This window comes from Carettochelys insculpta, chromosome 5, assembly GCF_033958435.1.
Source record: "Carettochelys insculpta isolate YL-2023 chromosome 5, ASM3395843v1, whole genome shotgun sequence".
NCBI lineage: Eukaryota > Metazoa > Chordata > Testudines > Carettochelyidae > Carettochelys > Carettochelys insculpta.
In genome coordinates this window covers 104,262,038-104,286,470 of record NC_134141.1, presented here as the reverse complement: position 1 = coordinate 104,286,470, position 24,433 = coordinate 104,262,038, and the positions used below count along the sequence as shown (strand labels likewise).

Here is a 24,433-nt window from a genome sequence, read left to right as displayed (position 1 = left end):
CTTAAATAGCAGCTTTTACAATTTTTCTTTACAGACAGGCAGTTAGCAGTGAAAGTGAAGATGGTTCAAATGAAGAATTAATTGGTCCTCCTTTGCCACCCCAAACTTCCATTCAAGGACCCAGAGGTGATGATGATGATGAAGAATTTATTGGGCCACCACTTCCACCGGGATATAAGGACAGTGATGATGATGATGACGATGATGACATGCAGGAGGAAGATAATGTAAGTATTGCTTTTTTCCTAAATAAAATAAAAAGTTTCAGTATGCTTTGCAAATCTTTGGGTGTAGTTAACTATTCTTCATGTGCACAGAAGTCTTTTGGAGGTATATCTCATCCTGATGTTTGTGTACTTTTATAATAGGTAACTTAAAAATCACTAGCAAAGTTAGTGCAAACTAAAATTTGATACATGCAAAATGAGATGGTAAGCAATATTTTAGTATTAGTATGCTGTGACACCACAGTTTTTTTTTTCTTTCCAATTTTGCAGGCAAGTAGCTTTTAAGAGAGGTGAACCATGGGACACAAGGCAAAATCAGACTCCTAAAAAGGCCGAGAGCCACTGACTTAAATGATGCTATTTTTGTTTGTAGTACAAAGTGTCCCCTCCCCCCAATAGCTTGTTTACCAAATCCATTTAATCTTCTTTTTCTTTGTGTGTGTGTGTGGGGGGGGGTGACTCCTTGAATGCTTTAAACACACATATAGCAGTGTCAGTATGCCAAGAAACACACAAATGGATTGGGTTATGTGTAATAGAGGGTGGTAAATTCCATATATTGATGGATTTATGTCACAGGTCTCAAAAGGTCTGTACTACACTTAGCAAGAGAAAAATACCAGAAAATTTGTTTGCATCCTGTTAAATGTGTAATATTTTGCAGAATCCCTTCCACTCAACACTCTTTTGATATATTTTAAGATCTCCCTTCCTCCACCATGGGATAAAATATTTTGATGTTCTTTTGAAGAAAGATCTTCTTCTGTAAGGCTGTTGTTATAAAGAAACAAATTAGGATGCTCTTGCAGGGAAAGGAAAGTTTGCATGCTAAGTTCAATGGCTTTATTTCTAGGGTAAACTGGAGAAAAACAGCCTGTATGCGGTGTGAGCATTGGCCTTGTAAACCTAGGGTCATACGCTCAAACCCTGAGGAGGCCATTTAGGGGTCTGGAGCAAATAGATTAAAAAAACAAAAAACTGTCTGGGATGGTTATCGGTCCTGCTGTGAGTGCAGGGGACTGGACTCAATGACCTCTCAAGGTCCCTTCCAGTTCTGTGAGATATGTATGTATGTATTCTGTTTGCTTTTAAATATCTAGAGAATGGACATTGCACATATTCTGTTGACAGGGTACTTATTGCACATAATCAGTTAGGGATTTGGTCCACCTGCTTATTCACACTTCCTGGAGCTGGAGATTGTTTTGATGTTTCCAATGTTCTTTGCTAGCAGCCATAACAGAAAAAACAAGGAAAATTGGTTTAATTTGTGATCTTTGGTTCTTTGGTGATCTAAAACTTAGGTTTACAGAAATGTGAGGAAAAATTAACAAACCACCTTTCTCCACTAATTTGGTGGTGCTGGTTTTTTGTTTGGTGAAGGGGATTGTGTATGTTAGTGCTACAATAATTTCTGATTATCTTGAAGTTTTGAGTAAAAGTTGTGGATGATTTTAATTTTATCTGAAACTGTTTGCCTTAACTAAATGCATCATGCTATAAAAGATCAGAACTACTGGCTGAAATTGTGTGAGAAGTGTCTGTGGTGAATTTCAAAAGGCTACCATTTCATCAGGTCATTGTATAACATGTTATGGTTGAGGAGATAAACCTAATGCAATTTAAGTGAATGCTTTTTAAGATTTCAGAGCTGGTACACAGAGCTTAACTAGCTTCTGGATCGTGTTGTTTATACGGGCCAAAGCATGCTCATGATCAGTTCATATGTAAGTAGTGGAAAAACTCTGCTTATTTGGTTTTATGGAGTCAGCCTAATTGCTATGATGGGTTTTGTGATTTTCCTCTGTCTTTCTCCTCTGAACTGCAGAACCAAAAGCGATATGGCTTCCTGAATTGTGGCTCCTCATGTTCTGAGGACCAGACTTGTGTGTTTTTTATCTCCCCCTTCCTTTCCCATGTGGGAGCAACAGAAATGCATCCAGGTATCACCTGCTGGTTGCTGCCTCTAAAATCTCTTACTGTGGTGGCTCCATACTGATAAAGGACTGGATTAAGTTAACTTCAGGTTTAGTGTTGACCTCTGTTAGGAGTCCCTTTGTTTTTTGCGACTGAATAATGTGGAGTGTGTCATCCTGCTGGACACACTGCCCTTAACAGCAGTTTTCAGTTGCTATAAAAAGTGCCATGGAGTCATCTCCTTTGGTCATCTCTTTCTTGATGTGTGATGCTTCTTTTCAAGTCCTTAATATCTGACAAATTTAGTCCTTTGGCTAGGAAATTCAGCCATAAATACATGAGCCAAAAATACATTTACTATCTATAAATGATTCAAAATGTTTGAAACAGGTAAAACTAGTTTATTTATGAGCAATCTTGGAGTATGAGCAAGAAATTATGAACTATAAGGAGCCCTGGTGTGATGATAAATGCATTATGGTATGTCTCAAATTCTAATCTCATTGTGAAACTTGAATTTATGTTTTTGTAAAGGAGAAACCTGACAACATATACATTGATATCTGGTAACATTTTATTAGTAACCACTGTAAAATGGTAAATTTCAAAAACTTTGTTTCTTGTTCAGCATGCCTGTTCTAATATTTGGAGTGTTGTTAGATTGCCTTCTAAATCATGGTTCTCAGAGACTTGTTACCATCCTCTTCTCCAAAAAACAAACAAAAATCAGCCTCCATGCACCATCTCAGAAAAGAATGAGAAAATGAGCTTCTCACACCCAACTTGTAGCATAAAATTACTAAAGCCACACGTAGCCAAATAGCTCAGATTGGGAAGTCAGGTCCTACAAGAATATCTAATCCCAGGTGATGGGATGTTCTGCTGCTAGAAGCTCTAAAGATGTAAGTGTATACTAAGTTAAACTAAAATAGCATAACCTTTTAAAATGGTTTAATACACTGCCATCCAAAATCATATTTGAACTCCATGTCCCAATTTTTTCACTAATATGTAAGAGAACAAGTTTACCTTTTTATATTTCTTCCCTTAGTTACTCCATTTCTACCATACAGCTGTATCTAACTATATTTCTTTCTCATCATCCTTCTGGTCTATTTTTAATCACAACAGAGGTTTGAGTAACACAGAAAATATAAGCTCAGTGTTTACCTCTTTTTTATTTTTTTCACATAAGTAGCAAACTGATACTTCTGTTGTGGTTGTATGCCATTCTGGGATGTTTTAGCAAGTCTGGTTGTCTTGGGCCTGAGTAGGAATTACACAATTTTCATTTAAAATATCTGGAATGTTCTTGCACTTAGTTTTGGGGGGCAGTTTGCATATATTTCTGCAGTGGAGGGAATTGTGCAAAAATTTTTGCAGACCTATTTTAAGAACAGTGCTCAATTTTTCCATCTTTAAAGTATTGTATAAGTTTTACTGAATTATTCCTCACATTGGTTTAAGAAATACTTTTCTCTGTATTTACGGATGAAGAATCTAATGCAAACAGTTTGATCTGCCTAAGACTTAAGTAGCAAGCCAGTGTTTAAATCATCAGATGCAATCTGAGAGATTCTGGCTTTTTGTCCCATACATAGTATCTTAGACCTGTCTCCTTATATGATCAATGGAATCCTTAGCCTGCGTATAAAATTGTTTTGTTTTGTTTTGTTTTGTTTTTAAAGAGTTAAATAAGACCTTCATGCAGAAAGTCTAGTGGTTTGGCCAAGAGCATATTGCGTGACCAAGTGATATGATAGCCAGTTGATTACTGGGTGATCAAGTACTTCACATAAATTGTTATCTTTATGTGACGATATGGGGAGAGGTGTGAGAGAACATATCGGCAAGCAAGAGAAATACACTTGAGAACAGCAGAATGAAAGCCCTGGGAAGACAGGTCTCATCCTTGCGACATTCAGGCTAATGTATAATATAAGCTATCCCCTGAACAGACCACCAAAGCCTCAACACTGATGTGGTTGAAACTAAGAGTCTTACGAAACTATCCTGAAGATGCAAGAGTAACCATCTGTATAGTAGTTTCATAGGTTATTGTTGCCAACAGAAAAGCCAACTCCATGTTTGTCAAGAAAATTTTATTGGAAATCTGTTAGAAACTACAGTACATCGAGGACCCAGTTCTAGGTATGCATGCCTTGTCATTTATATGATAAGTAGAGCATTTAATATTATTAAATATACATGAATTGAGGGTCTCATTTGCCCCACAGTTCCAGTTTGTGGTATAAGGAGAACCTTCATTGCTATGGTGTTGGAAATACAAATAGCTAAGTAGAATACTTCCACTACAGATTGACATCAGGTTGCAACAGACTCCCTGACTTCCTAGTTATCTGGATACCAGTTCTGTTGCCCTACATCAGAGATGATGCACTTCCTTAATGCTGTATTGTATACTTTTCAATCTTTGGGGAGGAAATGTGCAGCAAATGTCATACTAAAAGATGTGTACACACGTGGTAGCTGACACAAAAAATATTGCTGGGATATGGGGAAACTTGCAATAGATTTACATGTAGAACTGTCTTGGTATGTGGGTTTTGAACTCTGAATTCCCTATCTTTTTACTTTGTCTCCACAGGGAAAAGTGAATTATGTTTTGTTAAAGTATGGTTGTTTTAAATTATTCCATAAAAATGCCAAATGGGAAACACTGTACTAAACCAGCTGACTTTACTTTTCAAATGTGACCTTTTGTTTGCTCGTTGTCAGCCTGACTTTCTAGAAACTTCCTTACATGATTGCTCTGTATTGATTTAGATCTATTGTGATGACTGTACATAAAATAATTACATATGATTTGCAGGGGTAAAAACAAGGAGAAAATAATACAGCAACTTCAATATACCATTAAAAGACCTGAATGAAAAGTTTCAGACTTACAGGTAACGGCAGACTGATGTAATTTAAGTTTGTCTGAACTAAAGACAATAACTTCTTTTAAAAAAAGAAAAATCTAACATAGTCATGTTTGAGAATAAACAGAGGAGCAAAAACGTGAGACTTTGGGGTTTTCAGTCTAAGTTGTTAATATATAGCTGCTCCTGAACTTAGCTATTTTCTTTCCTGTAAAGGGAATAATGAAACTTTTGTACTTTTCCGATTTTCTGTTGATCGATTGTTGATCACAGTAAGATCCTGTAATTCTCAAGAAAAACAAATGTTGATGTTACGAGAGCTCCCTGATCCCTTTTTTCCTAATTATACCTCAGCCAGAGGAGTGTCTAGGAGAAGACCTATGAGACATTAAATGAAAGGATTTTTTCAGGAGTATGCTCTTTATTTCTAAACAGATTATGGACTAAATTCTCTGTTCTGCTACAGCATATAAATGCTGGTGTGACTTTGAATGACAGTTTTCTGCATTTTTGACCATGTAGGTGCTAATTGCTTCCTTAATCAAGTATGAATTTCAGCCATGCCATCTCAAGTCTTCCAGCTGTTCATAGGACTGATATAACATGTACATTAGTAATACAGGGCTGGAAAGGACCTTGAATGGCCATATAGTCCTTCTCCCATGTGTACTCCTGGAGAGATTCTCTGTGCAAAAATTCAAAATTCTGCGTTATTCATTAATATATTGTAATGTAATCATACCAATTTCGATTGTTTTGATAATTTATATTAACTAGAATATAGAAAAAAGTCAGTAAATATTCAGCATTTCCTGAACAAATGAAAATTACAAACATTTGGTAGTTAATACCCAGTGTTGCAGTAATAATCCTGGATTTTCATATAAACAATATAATAGAACGCCAAAAAAAAAAGTCATTTTCAATTGCTCGGACTTTCACACGTGAAAATAGTAATACAGTTGTGCTAATCATTGTTTGGAACGTGTCTGGGTACTTTGGGAAGTATTTAGTTCTGAGTGTGCTGACATTTTATTGATTGATAAACTTTGTCTTCAGAAATCCTTTTTTTTGATGGGTAAGTAAAATAAATACTCATATGTAATCTAGTCATGTTGTGCCACATTGTCGCAGGAAAAAAGTAAGAAAGCATATAGATCTACCTAACTGAGCATTTACTTACTGATGTTTATAGTAGAACTCCTTTATATCACTCTGCAAATGTAGGAGCCTTAAAACTTCCACAGGTTTTATGCTCCTTGAGGAATGGATTGGAGCTTTGTCTACTCTTCTAAAATTGAAGTGCAGCTGTGACAGTGCTTTAAAGTGCAAGTGTAGCGGTGGAAGGAAAGCCTGGAAGATAGATCTCAGAGCACTCTAGGTAAACCACCTCCACAAGGGGAGTTACTAAGAGCACTGAGAGCCCGTTTACACTGGTGCTGTGCTGCACAGACTGTGTGCATATGTATTTTTTCCCCACCCTGGCACTAGAAAGTTTCAGCACCATAAAGTGGCAGTGTAGACTTAGCCAGAGAATGAGAAGAGTTTTCTAAAAATCAGAAAAATAGGCATGCTGCTACATTTTGTATTTCAAAGAATGAGATCAGTTAACCATCAACAGCAACTTTTAACTTTACTAAACAGTCAGGCTGCGTCTACACTAGCAAGTCCTTTTGAAATATATTTTAAAAGAAGGGACTCTTTTGAGACATGCCTCGGAGCATCTACATACAAAACACACTCTTTCGAAAGTAATTTCGAAAGAATGCAGTGGTCCTTTTGAAATCACTTTTCCCCTCCCCAGTTCAGGAAGTCCTTCTTTCAAAAGACACGTTAGAAAACTTGTGTGTACTCTTCACTGGCTGCTCTTTTGAAAGGACTGTCCTCCATGGCGCCGGCCAGCTGAAGCGTGGAGACGCCCTGGCCAAGTTGAGCAGAGCTCTATGTTCCCTGCGTCTGGCTGCCTTAAAGCTTCAAGGACCCAGAAACGCGGTGGCAGGAAGCTGAGAGCATGCTGGCAGCACCACAGGCACGAGCTTGCAGCAGCATGCCCTCCAGCCTTTCCTGCAGCCACCCAATGCACCTGAACTCTGCATAGCCAGCAGCTAGGAGCCCCGTGTTCCCCGGGAGCCCACCACAGAGCCGGCAGAGGGATCACAGGAGCCCAGCCAGGGCACCAAAAAGAGGGCCTCATCCTGGTCAAAGCTGGTGCTGCGATACCTCCTCAGCCGGTGTGGGGATGAGGAGATCCTGCTGCAGACCGCTGGCCGGTGCCAGAATGCTGCAGCTTTCGGCTGCCTGTCCGTTAGCCTCCCTGCACAGGGGCACCACCACCCCAGACCAGGTGTGGGCGAAGGTCAAGAAACTGAGGCAGGCGTACTGTAGGTCTAGGGACATGGTCAGTTGCTCGGGGGCAGTGTCCACCAGCTGCCCCTGCACTGAGGAGCTTTACTGCCGCTTCGGGGTAAAGGAGGCACGCCTCCACCCCCTTGGTGGTGCTAGACAATGTGGAGCCAGAGCCACAGTGGGGGGACCAGCCGGGATCCTCGGGTGTCACCACTCCCTGGAAGCTGGAGCAGGAGCCGGAGCACACCACCGAAGATAGCAGCTCCAGTGATGGCATGCTTGTCATCATCCTCCCCTCCAGGTCACTGAGCCAGGCACCCTCCACCAGGGCCTCCCCCAAGTTCCTTGAGGGACCCTGAGGTAGGTACCAGGCATTTCGGACACCCTGGAGCATGGGGAGGGGGCACTCACCTCGCCACAGCCAGCAGCAGGCCAGCCACATGGCTGCTGACCCCAGTCCAGACGCACCTCAGACAGCTGCACCCGGGGTAGGGGGAGGTCTGGAGCGTGCCCTGAGCATGCCCACAGACGTGGGGACCTCTCTGCTGCATCCGGGAACCCCTAGGGCCAGTAGGAGGGCATGGCCCTCAGGGCCAGGTTGCGGGACTGACGAATCATCTCTCTGCCCTTTTGTCTCTACAGCTCTGCTGTCTGAGGGCTGGGCAAGCCCTATGAGGGGGCAGGGGAGCCCCCACCTCAGGTGCCCCTGCAGGGCCTCAGCAGGAGGCCATGCCACTGTCATGACAAGGAGCCCACCACCCGTATGGCTGCTTGGCAGGAGCAAAATGCTATCCCATTAGAGCAGCTGGTGATGGAGCAGGAGGCCTGGGACGAAGTGGTAGTCGCCCTCCGTGCCCTCACCCAGGCTGTGACTGACCGCTTGTCCCAGTCTTCTGCTGCCCCTGCCCTCACTTCCCTGCTCCCAGCTGACCTGCCAACAGCCTCCCTGCTAGACCTCAGCCATTGGCTTGTGGCCAGGGCATGCCAGAGCAAGCCTCCCCACCACACCCCTACAACCTTATCTCAGCTCTGATGGGGACCCCATACCTGGGGCAGTTGGGGTTCATGCTGCCAGCATGGTGTACAGTCTCCCACTCCAGGACCCCACGTTGTATATAATTCCCCATCATTTCCTCCCCTCCCCCCCCCCCACCGTCTATAGCTTCTTGTACAATTTTTCATAACCCCACAATTCTAAGTATTTCAAGAGTTTATTTTTCACCACCACCGAGTCCCTTGTGAATGGTGGAGAAGTGGTGAGGGGTAAATGTGTGTGGGGGGGGTCATGGTGGAGGATGCCTGGGGGAGGATTGTGGGGGGTGGGACCAGTGAAGACTTCTGAGAGGGCTTCTCTGACCTGCATCCCACCCCAGTGTGCCTGGCAACGGGGCGTGGAATGGCTGCTCATAACCAGGGCCTGCCTTGGCAGCCCACCCCTGCACAAAGGCCTTGTACTTGCTGTCCATGATATTGTGGAGAGCACAGCATGCCAGGGCATGCACACTGTGGAGGCTGCCCTCCACCTGGGTCAGGAGGCACTGAAACTGGTCATTCAGATGCCTGAATGTGCACTCTATGAGGTTGCAGGCTTGGTTCAGGCAGGAGTTAAAAAGGTCCTGGCTTGGGTCTGTGTGTCTAGTGGTGGGCTGCATGAGCCATGGGTGCAGTGGGTAGATGGTGTCAGCCACCATGCAGGGGGGTGTGGTCACATCCCTGACCAAGTCTCCATTGCAACATACTGAAACAATTACTTCTTTCCCTCCTCGCAGTGGGCATAGAAAACTATTGATCATTGTCATCATTATAACAACCTTTTTACATATTTGAAGTCTGTTAGCATGTTCCCTCCTCAGATTTTTCTTCTCTAAACTATAATAACTAATTGTAATGGTAGTTTCACCATTCAAACCTGCCAGTGTGCCTCAGACTAGGTGTGACTGTCCACCTGTAGGAGTAGGGGGGCAATTATTTCTTTGGGGCTGATTAGTCTATCAATGGAGACTGTCTATTAGCATCAGCAGTGTGAGAGGTAGACATCTGTACAGTGAGAACTGGTCCAAGGTTACACAAATAATTTGCATCCACTGTTGAACAGTTCTTAGGTGGGAGAATATTTTCAGAATTACGGACTTTGGAAGCTTGTCTGCCTTTATTTGCATGGTAATTTACTAGGAAAATCAATCACTTCTGATTGCTGAGTGTTCTTCATTGCAATATATTGAATAAGAGCTGTTGGCTCTGAATGTTTTGCTGATACTTGATTTTATGGGCAGTGGTGATTAAATGCATGAAAACTAGTAGGGGTTTGAAACATATCAGTGGTTTATGGTTTGGTTAGGGCCCCCTAGTTTGAGAAATGGTGCTGTAAGTTAACAGTATAGTAGCCAGGAGTGTTATGAATAGCATAGTAGGCTTTAAAAAAAGGCTTTCAGGCAGAACTGTGTGGTTTAGGTTCAGTGTCTCCTTTAAAGATATTGGTGGTATAATGTGACCATGACATTTTTGAATGATGAGAAGGTATTTCATTAGCTGTATTTTGAAAGGTTAAACAATTTCTTATTGTGTAGCATATTATCTACTTGTCTATAATCCGTTTCAGCCAAATGGAGACCAAAGGTTGTTTGGGACTTTTGTTATAGCACCTGTCTCCTGTCCTCATACCTTTTCTGAAAAAGTCTCCTTGGTTGAATCTTTTTATGCTTGCTCTCTAAGCCCCAGAGGTAAGTTTATACAGAAAACATGTCATCAACCATTTTTGAGATTTTGGAGAATGGGAAAAGCGTACCTTTTTTTAGTCTCTTCATACTTTTTCCTTCTACTAATAACTTAAAGTTGAGCAAACTGGCTAAGACTTGTGTGCAAAATGGTGAGTTTTTGGTTATGTTTTTTTTTTAAATGTGAGTTTTGGATTCCCAAACTGAGATTTCTTATTGGGATTTGTTTGCTACAGGTCAGTCTCAGTTGCTCATTTGTTAAATTTTTAACGGTGTGGGGCTTAAGAGTAAATGCCTTCTGAACACCCTTCACATTATCTGCTAAGATTCTAAGAACATTTAATGAAATCCTGTCTTATGGTGACGTCACATTGTATTTTTCGCTACCCAGACTTATAAATGCTTTGGTTGCCACTAGCACGGTTTGCAGAGGGTAGAGTTCATGGATGTTACTTCACTATAAAAATCAACTATTTGTGGGGATCCAGTTACAGCACAGTTGAATTATATAAGGGAACAACACTGTTTCTTCTTGCAAAATAACAAGGCATGTGCTGTAATCCTGTCCCTGAAACATTCTACAGCCTTGGAGTGCGCCAAGGCTGTACCTGAGTTGGTCATTTTTTTCTTAAAGTGGCATCACTATGCCAGATTTAGGATTGTATGAGCCATTTCAAAATTGCACAGTATATTACTACACAGAATCAGTGCCCAACAGCACAGGAATTCGATACCATTTCCTGCTGATTTGAAGGAGGAATTTAAATAGATTGTAAAACAATTCAAAATTATGCTATATGTAGATGATGCTCTTGTATTTGTGTTGAGCTTGCAGTTACCATTCCTAATCTTCTAACCTCTATTAATAAGTTCAGGGACACCTAAGAACAAAACATTGATTGCGATATTTCAGAAATCTTAAGCATTAACAAAGGCTTTTTTCTCAAAGTGAGACTGACAGTCCTTTTACATTAAATATTTAAGAATACCGATTACCAGTAATATTGTGGATATTGCGAAGAAAATATTAAACTTCTTCACAACTCTGCTGTGAGATAAATGGCATCTTTTTTTTCTGTTTTGAGATTTTAATGAATGTCATACGTACATTAGAAGCTACACAGTGGCCACGTCTACACTAAATGGCCATTTCGAAGTTTACTAATGAAGCACTGAAATACATATTCAGCGCTTCGTTAGCATGCGGGCGGCCACGGCGCTTTGAAATTGATGCGGCTCGCCGCCGCGCGGCTTGCCCCGACGGGGCTCCTTTTCGAAAGGACCCTGCCTACTTCGAAGTCCCCTTATTCCTATGAGCAGATGGGAATAACGGGACTTAGAAGTAGGTGGGGTCCTTTCAAAAAGGAGCCCCATCAAGGCGAGCCGCGTCAATTTCAAAGTGCCGTGGCCACCGCATGCTAATGAAGCGCTGAATATGCATTTCAGCGCTTCATTAGTAAACTTCGAAATGGACCTTTGCAAGGCCATTTTGAAGTTTGGGGCTAATGTAGACATGGCCAGTGAGTCATTAGAACAGTAGAACAGTTGAGGTTAGAATTTTGGAGAGCCTAACTTCTAATTTTGTGTTTTTCTTTAATTTATAATTCCTTTTCTTTCTATCAGATGCAGGAAGTTAAGCCCTGGAAATGAACAGATTGGTAAACTGGCTTGAATGTAGCCTAGGCTAAAGCTGTCTTTTTGTGAACAAAAGCTTGTAGAATATTTTAGTGTCTTTGAATCAAGATAAGTATTTCTCATGTGGGGTTAAGTTGCATTACTGGAGGAATCAGGAAGGTGCATTTTCGTGTTAAGTACTGAACAGTTGATTAAATGTGTAATGACATTTATATGAAAAGTCAATGATGTGCTTGGAGTAGCAAAGAAAAAATATATATTCCTGGCCAGGTTCTGGAAGACTGGCTCACAAAATAGGGATGAGCAGTTTGAAGACCCAATGAAATAAAAAATAAGAAAACTCCCCGTGGAATAAGGAACAGTGAAGGGAATATGTGAGGATGAGCCTGAGATTGATGTTGTCTTAGTTAACAGAAAGGAAGCATTGCAGGGGTGTGTAAACTCTCCTAAAGCAGTGATAGGAAACATTGGTCTGGATTACAAAATGAGATGGGGAGGGCATTTACTTGAATTCTGCTGTTAGGCACCTGCTCATTACAAACATCCTACACATTTATACACATGGAGGTCAACTGACAGCGTGACAAAGAATCAAATTGACTGTGTACAGCATCCAAAGAATGAAAATTTTTGCTAGCGCAGATTGTGAGTCAGATTATCAACTGTTAACCTCAAACATTAAATTTAAACTTAAAAAAATAAGATGTTTGGCAGGTTTACTTCATCTGGACTTGTCTGGAAACAATGTAAAGTGCATGACTTCTATCCAGAAGGGGTTTGCGGCATTGTCACAGGTTAAAGAAGAGAACAACCCAAACAAATTTAGGCATGTAATTACAATTATTCTTCTTGAACTTAACAAAGCACGCATTCCAAAAGGTCAGTGTATGACTTGCCCAGGTTAACTGAGAAGGTGTTTGAGTGGGTGGGGAAAATGATTAGCTAGAAGACAGTGCAGGGAACTGAGCAGGCAGATCCAAAGGCAGACCCTATGAGACAAGAGTGAATACTTATGAGCAAAGTGTGTTGAATTTAATAATCACAAAGGGAAGAATGATAGGGTATGTTCATAGTGGTCAAATTCTTACCAAAATATCTCTCACCATCGAGCATAATTAAAGATGATGATGGCAAAATCTTTACAAAATTGGAAAGAACTGCACCAATCTGTGTGCTTCAGTACTGTCAGTCACAGTATAGGAAGACAGAATGTGTAAGGTATTGGAGAGGAAGTGGTATTTGCTATCATGATGATAAAGCCTGAGGACACACCATGTATAGATAACCTATCAGCAGAACTGTTAAAAGCGACTATTGACCATGATTTAAACCTTTTGTGGAAAATTTGTCATGAGATATGGATGATTAGAAATTTGGCTATAAGACTGGACAAAAGGAATTCTTGTGCCCTAACCAAATAAAGGAGACTGTAGTAACAACTGAATCATTGCCCTGATACCTTATGGGAAGTAAGTTCTGTTCTAAGGTCATCCAGATGAAATGAATAGTTGAACAAAACTAGCAGAATAAGAAGCTGGTTTTGGAGAGGGACAAAGCACGTGATCAAATTGCAAATATCTTCATATTATTAAATTCAGACCATAAGACACCTACGCTGTTTCTACACATGCCACATGCCAAAAGTGGCATGCTAATGAAAAGCCTGAAATATGCTAATGAGGCATTGATGCAAATTCCCAGTGCCTCATTAGCATAAGGCCATGTGATTTCCAGACTCCAAAACAACATGTAGAAGCCCAGCCCGTGGGGGGGCCTTCCTGAAGGGAGTCCTCCCTCTTCCTGAAAATTTTCAACACAAAATTTTTGGGAAGAAGGGTCCTCTGGAAGGAGGACTGCTTCCAGAAGACCCACTCAGCCATTTCCTACTGTAGGAGAACTTGGAGAAAACTGGCTTCTCAAAATGTGCGAAAGCTGACTGGGGAAAAGCTATTTTTTCCCCCATAGGAACTTATGGATGTGCATTGTATAAAATGAATGCTGTTCATAAGGAGAAAATTGAAGCATTCAAGATATGATGCTGATGAAGATTGTTGTTTATGTCCTGGACAGAAAAGATGACAAATGTTAATGTTAGAAATATTACTGGAGAGAAGCAGACCATGCTGGTGAAATTCAGCAGGTGCAAACTTCTTTGCTTTGATCACATCAAGCATAGGGTGGAAATATGGATGACCAGCAAAAAGAGTGTGCAGCCTTACTTGGAGGTCAGCTCAAAACCAATGGTGGATCTAGAGGGCTTCTGAAAATTGTGTGATGTCCCTCTTTGCCCTTCTCCAGTCCTTTGAGACATCATCTGCTCTCTCTCATTTCTCAATTATCATTGCTATTGGTTCTTAAATTACTTCTGCTAGTTCCTTAAGTACCGTACAAATTATTTTGTTAGGTTCTGTCTAATTGCATTGAGTATCTTATCACCATTAGCATTTATAGTGAAAACTGAAGCAACATGGACATTATAAATCCTGTTACATAACTAACTTTGAGAATTTGTATATTTTGTATTGTAGACTACTTGTTTTTTAATGACTGACTAAAATTTCTCAACGTGATCTTCTTGATGAAGACAGACAAAATAACGGAGAAGCATCCCTTTATGTCAGCTGACTTTGGCATCTGTGGCTCAGCCTACAGGGCTATTTCATTGTGGTGTAAATAACTCTTTAGCCTAAACCCTCTGAGTGTGAGTCAGCTGGCATGGACCTGTAGCAGGTTTTTAAATGCATTGGAGATATACCCTAAAAGTCAAAATGAGTGCTTATGAGTAGTATCGGCATTCTGCTTTAAGAAGAATCTTTTAAAAGAGGAGACACTAGGGGGCAGTGAAAGCATCTTTGTACCTGCCAGACTGTCTTGCCATAGCTTCTACAATCCAATTATAAAATCATATATGAGAACCTGAAGTGATCAGTTTGGAAATAGTTTTGAGAGTAAATAGTAATGCGTGAGGTTTGTTAATTCTCATTTGGGAGATATTTCATAACTGAAAATTACACAAATAATCACAACTGTTGTTTTTGTTGCTTTTAATTTGGTGGTCCACAAAGGTGCCATTGGGCTGTATTCTGCTTAGGCTTTGTACAAATATACCAGAAAACACAGTCCCTATCCTGCTGCTGATCATGTGATATCCAGGAATTTGAATTAATTAAATATGCCCTGAAATTAAATTAAAATGGAAATTATTTTCTTCCCACACACAGAAAAATTTGACTCAGAGCAACTGGAAGAAAAATAAATTTGCAAAAATCTGATGCTCATCATTAAAGAGCTTTGATTGGGAAGTTATTGATATTCTCAATTGTTGTGTAATTGAGTGTGGAGTACAGAGACATCACTGCAGAACTAATATAGTTAAAGGGCTTAAACTGTTGAAGACTTAGTTCCCAGCCTTTAGAAAGGAGAAACTAATATATAATGTACAGGGAAATGTGCTCTTATGTTAATATAAGTGACAAAAAATTTATAGTAAGAAAGGTTAACTGTATACAGAATTACAATGAAATAATTCTTCTGTTTAATATTCTTTTGCATTAGTATAGGTCACTGGTTCGCAAACCTGTCATTTTTGTGACTCTCTTTTCGTGCACTACACCTCTGAATGCAGCCCTACCCGTTTTATAAATGTAATGTAATGTGGAAATGAGGCTGACAGCCTGAGCCCTGCCAGGCATGGGAGGAACAGTTTGTGACACTCAGGCAATAACCTTGAGACATCTGAAGAGTTCGGAACCCCAGCTTGAGAGTGCCAGTTTTAGTTAACTGAAATGGATACTTTCTGTCGCCAGGTGCAAATGCAAGCTATAGAATCTATAGGCACACTGAAGTTTCTTTTTTTTAATGGCTTTGTCCTATTTTTTAATATTTTAATTGATACTTTACAACATAAAAGGCATGAGTCTTTTTTTTTTTCTTTCAGCTTGTATTTTGGCTTATAAATATCAGAACTGTTGGCTCTAGTTTTATTGACAAACGTGTGCATGTATTGTTAGCAGAGTAGTCTGTCCATGAGACAGTTGGGGGCAGCTGCCCTGAGCACTGTGCTTGGGGGGCCCTGCGATGCCTAGGCCTGCCTGGAGTGGTGGCATGTATTGGGTCTGCCTCTGCATTCACCAGCTGTGGCTGGAACTGTGGGAAGTGAAGCGACTCAGCCCAAGTCTGCTCCACTGTGCCTTCTCCAATCCAACTTGCTCTGCTTCACTACAGAGGTGGGAAGCAGAGTGAACCAGTCCCAGCTTTACTGCACCAGGAGATGCAGCTGGGAGTCAGGCTTGGGGAAGCACAGTGGACTTAAGGCCAAGTCACTCTCCTTAACGCTGCCATGATGAGGGTGGGGGAGTCCCACCAGCTTCAGATGACCCCCCTCAAGTAAAATCCCCTGGGTTGAGGAGTTTGGGGGAGGGGTTTGGCAGAAGGAATGCAGTGAGGACAGCATGGGGTGGATTAGAGGTGAGGCTGGTGGGAAGGATGGAGAAGGAGCAGGACGAGGCAGGATCTGGAGAGCAGTAGGGGGTTACCTCAGGCCCTACTCCCCCTTAGGGATGGCCATGCTTGTTAGCTCTCTGGGACTCTCACAAAAGTTTCCTTCCTCCAAAATGTTAGCTTCACAAAGTGGTTTTTAATTCTATTTTTAATTTTAAAAAAACATAAGAAAGATAAAATCTTCCCTGCCATCCTCATCGCCACACTTGTTTTTCTTGCTTTTGTGGTATCCCTTCCACATTTCCCACACATGCCATTGACTATTGTCATTACACTTACTTTTTCCTTTCTGATTTAGATTTCAGGGACCTGCAATATTGGCAGCCTTTAAGTCATTACAAATTTTGCTGCAGACTTCAAAATTTCCCTCCTAATATCCTGTGTCTAATGGTACAATTAAGCCATGCTTTTTTTTAGTAAAAATCAAGGACAGAGGGCACTAAACAGAGTCATAGTCCTGGCCTGTCAGTGATTTGTACTATTAAATATTCCTGAGTAAAACTTAGATGCTGAAGGGTGAAGGGGGTTCCAGTGGATGCTGGGCACTGCTGCTACTTGGGTGGTAATGTGGGGAGTCAGGTGGATGGCCTGTGTCCCCACCTGTGCTTTTGCTCCTGCTGGCAGGGGTAGTCCAGGGCCCCACTGCTGCTACTCTCAGACTTCCTGTCCATAGCTGCCTCACCTGTAGCAGATGTGGCTAGTGCCATGGATGCCCAAGCAGCGGCCTGTGCAACAATCTCTGTGGTCTCCATAGCTGCTCAGGCAGTCCAGTGTTCAGCTGAACCAGCTTCTTGAAGACACTGAGGAGTCCATGACCTATGTGAAACACTCACAGCCTTACTTAATGTCATGCAAATGTAGTCTTAGAGCTGGTCTGCAATTAAAACTTTTGTCAGTCTAGCTGTAGTGCTCAGATGTGAAAAATCCACATGCCTAAGCATTGTATCTATGCTGACCTAACCCCTAGCATAGATACAGTCAGGTTGATGGAAGAATGCGTCAGTCAGCCCAACATGCGTTGTTCAGACAGGAACTATTCCTGCAGCAACAAATAACCCTGGCACCAGAATTTGTCACAATACAGTCCTGTTGGATGTTGTCTGTACAAGATGAAAATATTACCTTCAGAGAGCAGCCCCACTGTGGGCTCTGCTGGCTGCCAGATGAACTTGAGTAGCAGCAGAATGTAGAAAAGTGTTCTGATGGCTGGTCAGAGGAGTTTACCACCAAGAGATGCTTCGTGATAGCTTTCTTACTGACAACATGATAATGACAGATGCCAGTTTAATGACAGAACATGGAATGATTGCAGTGGGCAAATGTTAGGCAAATGAGAATCAACAGCAGGAGGAAGCATTTAAGGACAATAGTAGAAAGTAATAGAGACAAATGAACAGTGCATGCCTGGAGTGATAAGCACAGTGCTGCTCATAAGGGAGATTGAGTAACAGCAGAGATTTAAGTTACAGTTCTACTCTGAAAACCACAGTACTTCTCTTTGGCAGCAGGGGGAGGAAAGCACAAACATTGCACAGAAGGGACACATGTTCATTATGTCAATCATGTCTGTTTCAACTGTGGTTAGTTTACGTGTACAACAAAAATATTTCTTTTCCTAACTGTTAGCCCTGCAGACTTCACTCGTTTTCATCCTTCTTGAGCATCATTATGAGTAGTGTTCCCTGTAAGCTTAGCTCTTGGGCAACCCTCCCAAGATTCAGGTGCCACCCAGCTGATTGGCAGAGTGCCCACAGCTGCCCACAACTGGCAACATGTGATTCTTATTGGTGATGCACATCCACACATGGCTTAGTGAACACCGCAAAACTTATTCTGCCCGTGGATGGAAAAAAATTAGAGAGAATACTGATTGAGTTCTGATAGCTCCATAGTCAAACTTTGCCCTTGGTTTGTATTTCTGTAATTCCATTACTGAGGTTACATTTCTTCACTAACATCATGTAATCATACCATAGTTTGGAAGTATATGGGGATTTTGTTTCCTGACATGAATTTCTGTTCAAAAATGAATTTACATTTTTTAGCAGTTTTTAGTGATGAAAATGAACTTGGGAGTGAGCGGGGTATACAGTTGGAAGATTCTGTTGTTCTTAAGGTGGGATGTTGGTTAGGAATACTGTCTCTTACGTTAATAACTTCCGGAAATATCTTATGTTTTGTGTTCTTACTGTATACATTGTACTTAGAATTGAATAAAGGTGTCTTCATAGAATATAAATACATTTTTTAATCTTGCATCTGTGGTCACTCATCTCTCATCAAAGGAAAGAACCCAATTTTAGAGTTCCAAGCTTCCTGAAAATGCTGAAATCATGAGAATACTGGGTGATACGCTGCCAGATGACTTAATTGAACCTATGCCATTGCTCTCATTGAAATGGCATTCACATAAAGGAAACGGCTGAGGTGCTCAGACAATGCATTGTCAACTTGGCACCTTTAAAGTGAGGATGGTTTATCATCTAAGCATCGGGCTTGACATATCTAGACAGCCAGGAAACAGTTTCAAATCCTGTCAGGGTCAACTCTCCCCTTCATCAATCAAAGGGAGATAAATTGAATTCATGCAGTATATTGTCTTTTAGAAGAGACTAAAACAGAGGTCCTGTCTGCTCTGTGTAAACATCAAAGGTTGCAATGGGACAAATGTCTAACCTTGTGAAGATTCCAGTGTGCTGGCCAAAATTCCCCAACTCCTACTGTTGTGCTCCACTCTGGTTGCAGACTCGGCAATGTATATATGCCCATGTGTCTGTCAATATTAACAGATGTTTCCACATTATGGTTCTTGATTCACAGAACCAGCTGAAAAGCTCTATTTATATCCATTTGCTCATAGTTGCTACATTTTTTTTTCTTTTCTGTGTTCCCCCACATGATTGGAGACAGATACAGTTCCATAGTGGCACTGTCTGTTGTGAGACTGCATTAAGACTGCCTGTAGACACAGTTTTCCTGTTCTTCAAGGCAGCTTCTTTTTTTGGTCGTCAGCCGCAAGTATTCAACATAAGCTCGCTCACTCGCTCACTTTCTTTCTTTCTTTCTTTCTTTGGTAGGTAGTTAGTAAGTAAAATTTTCTTTTGCTTTGTCTTTGCACTCCATATCAAAACTTCTGATAAAGTAGTGAATGGTGCCATGGGTCAACATTGTAAAAGGAAGAATTCCTTGAGTAGACTAGGAAGTTACAGTGTGAGCTTCCCTGCCGCCAAAGCCCTTGCTGGTTGAGTTTTCTCAATAAAAACACCATTCCAAGTGCAATTACATCCATTCACAGAGATCCTCCTGTTTGTTGCTCCCACAGAAGAAATAAAAAATGTAAGTTGCATGTGTGATAATATAGGAATGTGTTCAAACTTATTATTTCTCCTTGTTGTGGGGATGCTCTATGTATCCATGCGTATCAAGCTGCAAATTCAATTTTTAGTGTGGGGGGTTAGTAGCCTTCTCTGTTAATCTGTTGCCTCCTTAATGGACCAGAGCTCTAAGGCATAGTGATACAGCCTCAAGGGCTGTCAGTAGATGGGCTTTAACTGAAGAGACAAAGTGAGTGAAGTAATAGCTTTTCTTGAACCAGTTTGTCTTTTAGGCTTACACAGAGCTCTTTAGGTTAAAATCCTTAGGGCTTGTCGGTGCTTGAAACTTCAGTTCTGCAGCTGCACTGCTGTAGTGTAGCAAGGGGGTTCTCTAGTCAACAAGTTTAATTCTCCCATCTGGGAGATGATGACTAGATTAAGGGAAGAACTGCAAAGTTCAGGGGTGTGGGTTTTTCCACATCCTCTGAGCATTGTAGGTGAACTGACTTTATTTTTGAGTGTAGGTGTGACCTCAGAGTGTCACTGCCAAATACAAGATAAAACTGATTTAGCATATGTTAGCATATTAGCATTAATATGTTGTAATAGACTGTTCAAGATTTTTTTTCAAAGTGTTAGCCAAGTTAGTCTGTTTCAGCAAAAGAAAAGGAGTCATTTGGCACCTTAAAAACTAACAAATTTATTTAGTCATAATCTTTCAAGAGCTGAAATCCACTTTGTCAGACGCATGAAGCAGAAACTTCATTTTGGCAGGCATACGTACCCATGCAGGGATGGGTGTGTTACATTACTATGTGGCAGACCAGTGCTAATGAGGTCATTTCAGTCAGGGTGACCAGTTCCCATCAGTTGGTGAGAAAGTGTGATGACCAAAAAAGGGAAAATTACTTTATGTAGTGAACTAGCCGCTCCCAGTCTCTATTCAGACCCAGTTTGATAGTATCAGCTTTGTAGGAGAGTTCCAACTGTGCAGTTTCACTGTGAAGTCTGTTTTTAAACTTTTTTTTTTTTTTTTTGCTGAAGTATGGTGACTTTCAAGTCTGTTACTGAATGTCCGGGGAGATGGAAATGCTCTTCTGGTGGTTTTTGAATGTTACTATTCTTGATGTATGATTTGTGTCGATTTAGTCTTTGACCAAACCTGACTGTCTCAATGCAAATGTAACTGGCTGAGAGGCATTGCTGGCACTTTATGGTATATATCATATTTAGTAGATGTGCGAGTAGAGGAGTCCTTTGATGGTGTGACTGATGTGGCTAGGTCCTATGATGGAAGAACTTGAGTAATTATGCAGACACAGTTGGCAGTGGAGTTTGTTGCAGGGATTGGTTCCTGGTTTAGTGTTTCTGTTGTGTGGTGTGTAGTTACTTAGAGTATTTGTTCCAGGTTGGAGAGGCTGTCTGTAAGTGAAGACTGACCTACTTCCGAGGTCTACAACAGTAACAGATGATCTAGAATAGGTGATAATAATCGCTCTGGGGATCTACCTCTGCATTTGTAGAGCAAAGGAGAGGTTAGTAGGTGGTAATGGATTGTTGTACTGAGCTATAAATCCATTTCCTAAGCCCAAAAATTTCAGTGTCTGGCAAAGTTTAAGAACAGCCACACGCTGGCTCAGACCAAAGGTCCATCTAGTTCACTATGCTGTCTTCTGACAGAGGCCAATGCCTGATGCCCCAGAGGGAGTGAGCAGAACAGATAAACACAAAAGCAATCTCTTTGCTGATATCCATTTCCAACCTCTGACAAACAGGCTAAGGACACCATTCCTACGTATCCTGGCTAATATCCATTGATTAACCTAGCCTCCATGAATTTGAGTTCTTTTTTGAACCTTTTTCAAATCTTGGTTTTCACAATCTACTTGGGCATGGAGTTCCATAGGCCTACTATGCGCTGTGTGAAGAAAAACTACTTTTATTAGTTTTAAACCTGCTACCCATTAATTTCATTTGGTGACCCCTAGTTTTTGTGTTATGGAAGCAAGTTCATAACTTTTCCCACGCCAGTCATGATTTTATATACCTCTGTTATATACCGCCCCCCATTAGTCTCCTTTTTCCTAAGATGAAAAGTCCCAGTCTTTTTAATGTCTTCATATGGTACCCATTCCAAACCCCTTTTCTGAACCTTTTCCAATGCCAATATCTTCTTTGAGACGATGAGACCCCCATCCACATGCAATATTCAAAATATGGGCATACAATGGATTTATGTAGTGGCAATAAGTTACTCTGTCTTATTCTCTATCCTTTTTTTTAAAATGATTCCTAGCACTCTGCTTGCCTTTTTGGCTGCTGCAAGCACATTGAGTGGATGTTTTCAGTCCAAGATCTCTCTTGAGTGCTTATAGCTAAATTAGCCCCCTTCATTTTGTATGTACAGTAATCTCTTCCCTTTCCAGTAGCTCTGGGACTGGGAGATTGCCAAATATTCTGGATCATAGAGGGGTATACCTAGCAATGCATAACACTAAAGACAAAACAAAATTAGATATTAAGAAACAAACAAAAAATGTATGCAGACTTTATTGATATAATGTATGTAAACTTTATTTACCAACAACAGTGGTATTGTGTACTGTATTTACTGAATTTGTGTTTACTTTCACTATACCGCATTTACAAAAAACTTAGCTAAAATTTACTTATGGTTAAAATGCCAGTTATTTGAAAGTTGGGATGATAGAAAACCAGTTAGGACAGCGTTTACTGTATCGTTGGGATTATTTTTTCCAGTGTGCATTACTTTACTTTACAGTTATGAGCATTAAAAATCATTTGCCATTTTGTTGTCTAATCACTCAGTTTTGTGAGATCTTTTTGAAGCTCTTCACAGTCTGCTTTGTTCTTAACTATCTTGAGCAGTTTCGTATCCTCAGCAAATTTGCCAACTCAGTGTTTACTCCCTTTCCCAGATCATTTACAAAATTATGTCTTTATCTTACAGGATCATCTTTTGAAAGTGTTGCACAGTTTCCATTAAGGATGTGGACTAAGATCAAATATGGATTGTTTGTTTGTTTTCTAAAAAGTTTTCATCCCTAATAATATGTATTTTTTTCCACCCCAGATCCTGCTCTGCCGCCTCCCAGTCTGGTCTGCTCCCAACCTGCCTGTTCCCCCAGACCTCCTCTCCTGAGTGACGTGGCCCAGGAGACTAGTGGAGAGCCATCTCCAGGCTGCTTATGTCTCCTTAGGCAGTTCTTAGAAGCAGCAATTCCCAGCCAATTGGAGCTGCAGGGACAGTGTTTGGGGTAGGGGCAGCACAAAGTGCTCTGGCTGCCACTATGCATAGGAGCTGCAGTGGGGATAGGGTGGACTCTAGCACTTAGGGGAGTTTTAGAGTGTACTTCAGGAGTGTTTCTAGGGAGCCCAAAATTGGAACAATGGCTGGACTCTGTTCAGGCTCTGAAATGTAGAAATTTCCAGGTATCCAGAGAGCCCCAAGTTTGGATTCGCCTCACAGCAGTCTGTGTGGCTAGAAGTGAACACCCAGCTAGAACTTTGATAGCTTGGATACCACAGGACACTGCCCTGTAAATGCCAGATTAATAGGTTTTTCTGTGCCTCCAAACTCCGTAGCATTTGTGCACTTCTAACATTAATGAATTATTGCTAGGACATACTTGTGAGGTAGGGAAGTATTATTTTTCTTTGAGTGTCCCCTGCATATTCCCACTCATCAGATGTTCTGGCTGATGTAGCATGTATTGGTGGTGACTTCTCTGAGCTATACTCAGCTTAAAAACTACATATAGTATATGAAAAATTAGAAGAAGTGGCTACATAAATTGAGTTTTGAATCAAGTTAAACAGCAGATAAGTGAAGAAATAAAAGATACATTAAGTGGTGACTTCATAAGGATGCATCTGCAGTGGTTATATGTGGAGTGCAGCAGAGCAGGCATTTTTGGGGATGGTCAGGGAGCGTATGATTGGGCAGCGTATGACCCATGTTCCAAAGTCATAAACATTTTCAGGGGGAGAAGTACGTATGATAATTTGCCATAACAGAAACACATTCGCTGGAATGCCTAGGAGAAAGTTAGATGCCATGGTCATATTTCTTTGAGGCTGATTTTTGTATATGCAGGCAAGATGTAATTCTTACTTGAAGGGACAGCTTAGAAGGCTGCTTGTTTCTATACCCTTTCAAGCATTGGATTCTTTTTGGACCAGCTGTAATGGTATTAACTTTTATGTAAACGTGCCCACTAGTTAATAGCCTGACGTCACTACGCTGTTTCACATAGGCCATCATGGAATTATAATGAATGCTGTTTGTTACCAGTTAAATGGAAATGAAAAACTCTATCTCATTAACTCATACTCCAAATACCGTTAGTACAAAGTTTAGTTGCAGTCATTGAATTGTCAAACTGCTATATTTGATTCTATAATAATTAAATATAATGTTGCTCGGTGAAACATTTTCTTAGTAGTGTGCAGGCAGTCTTATGGTGTTTAGCTATCAAGGCAAGACATGGTATAAATATTTATGTAGATGGGCACACCTCTGGCACCTGTTGTGTATATCTTTGGAAAGTTACTCCATACAGTAAAATTTCAGGCTTCTGTGCTAAAAGGAGAAGCTAAACAATTCAAGATGGCTGTGTATTTAGTTTGTCTAGAGTCACAGTTACTTGCTTTATTGGTGCTATAATAACAGGTTTAACTGCATTTAATGTGCAATCTGATCATACAGCATGGGCTTCCTTTGATGGTAATTGCTGTTTTGAGACTTAGTTTATTAAAGACCTGTATCCAAGTGTTTTGTGTTTGTGTGTGAGAGAGACAGATAGCGGTAAACAGAATTAATGTGTGTACAAATCCCCCATATTTTTTCCTATTTCCAGATGCATTGTTAAAGT

General features: G+C 40.9%; 1 protein-coding gene across 1 annotated transcript in view; it reads left to right on the top strand.

Moving 5' to 3' along the window:
- Positions 1-24,433, top strand: part of WDR70 (WD repeat domain 70) — a 191,226-nt gene that overhangs the window by 15,403 nt on the left and 151,390 nt on the right. Inside the window, exon 5 of the mRNA XM_074995637.1 lies at positions 35-227. Within this exon, the coding sequence (XP_074851738.1) occupies positions 35-227 (193 nt within the window). The remainder of the gene's footprint in view (positions 1-34; positions 228-24,433) is intronic.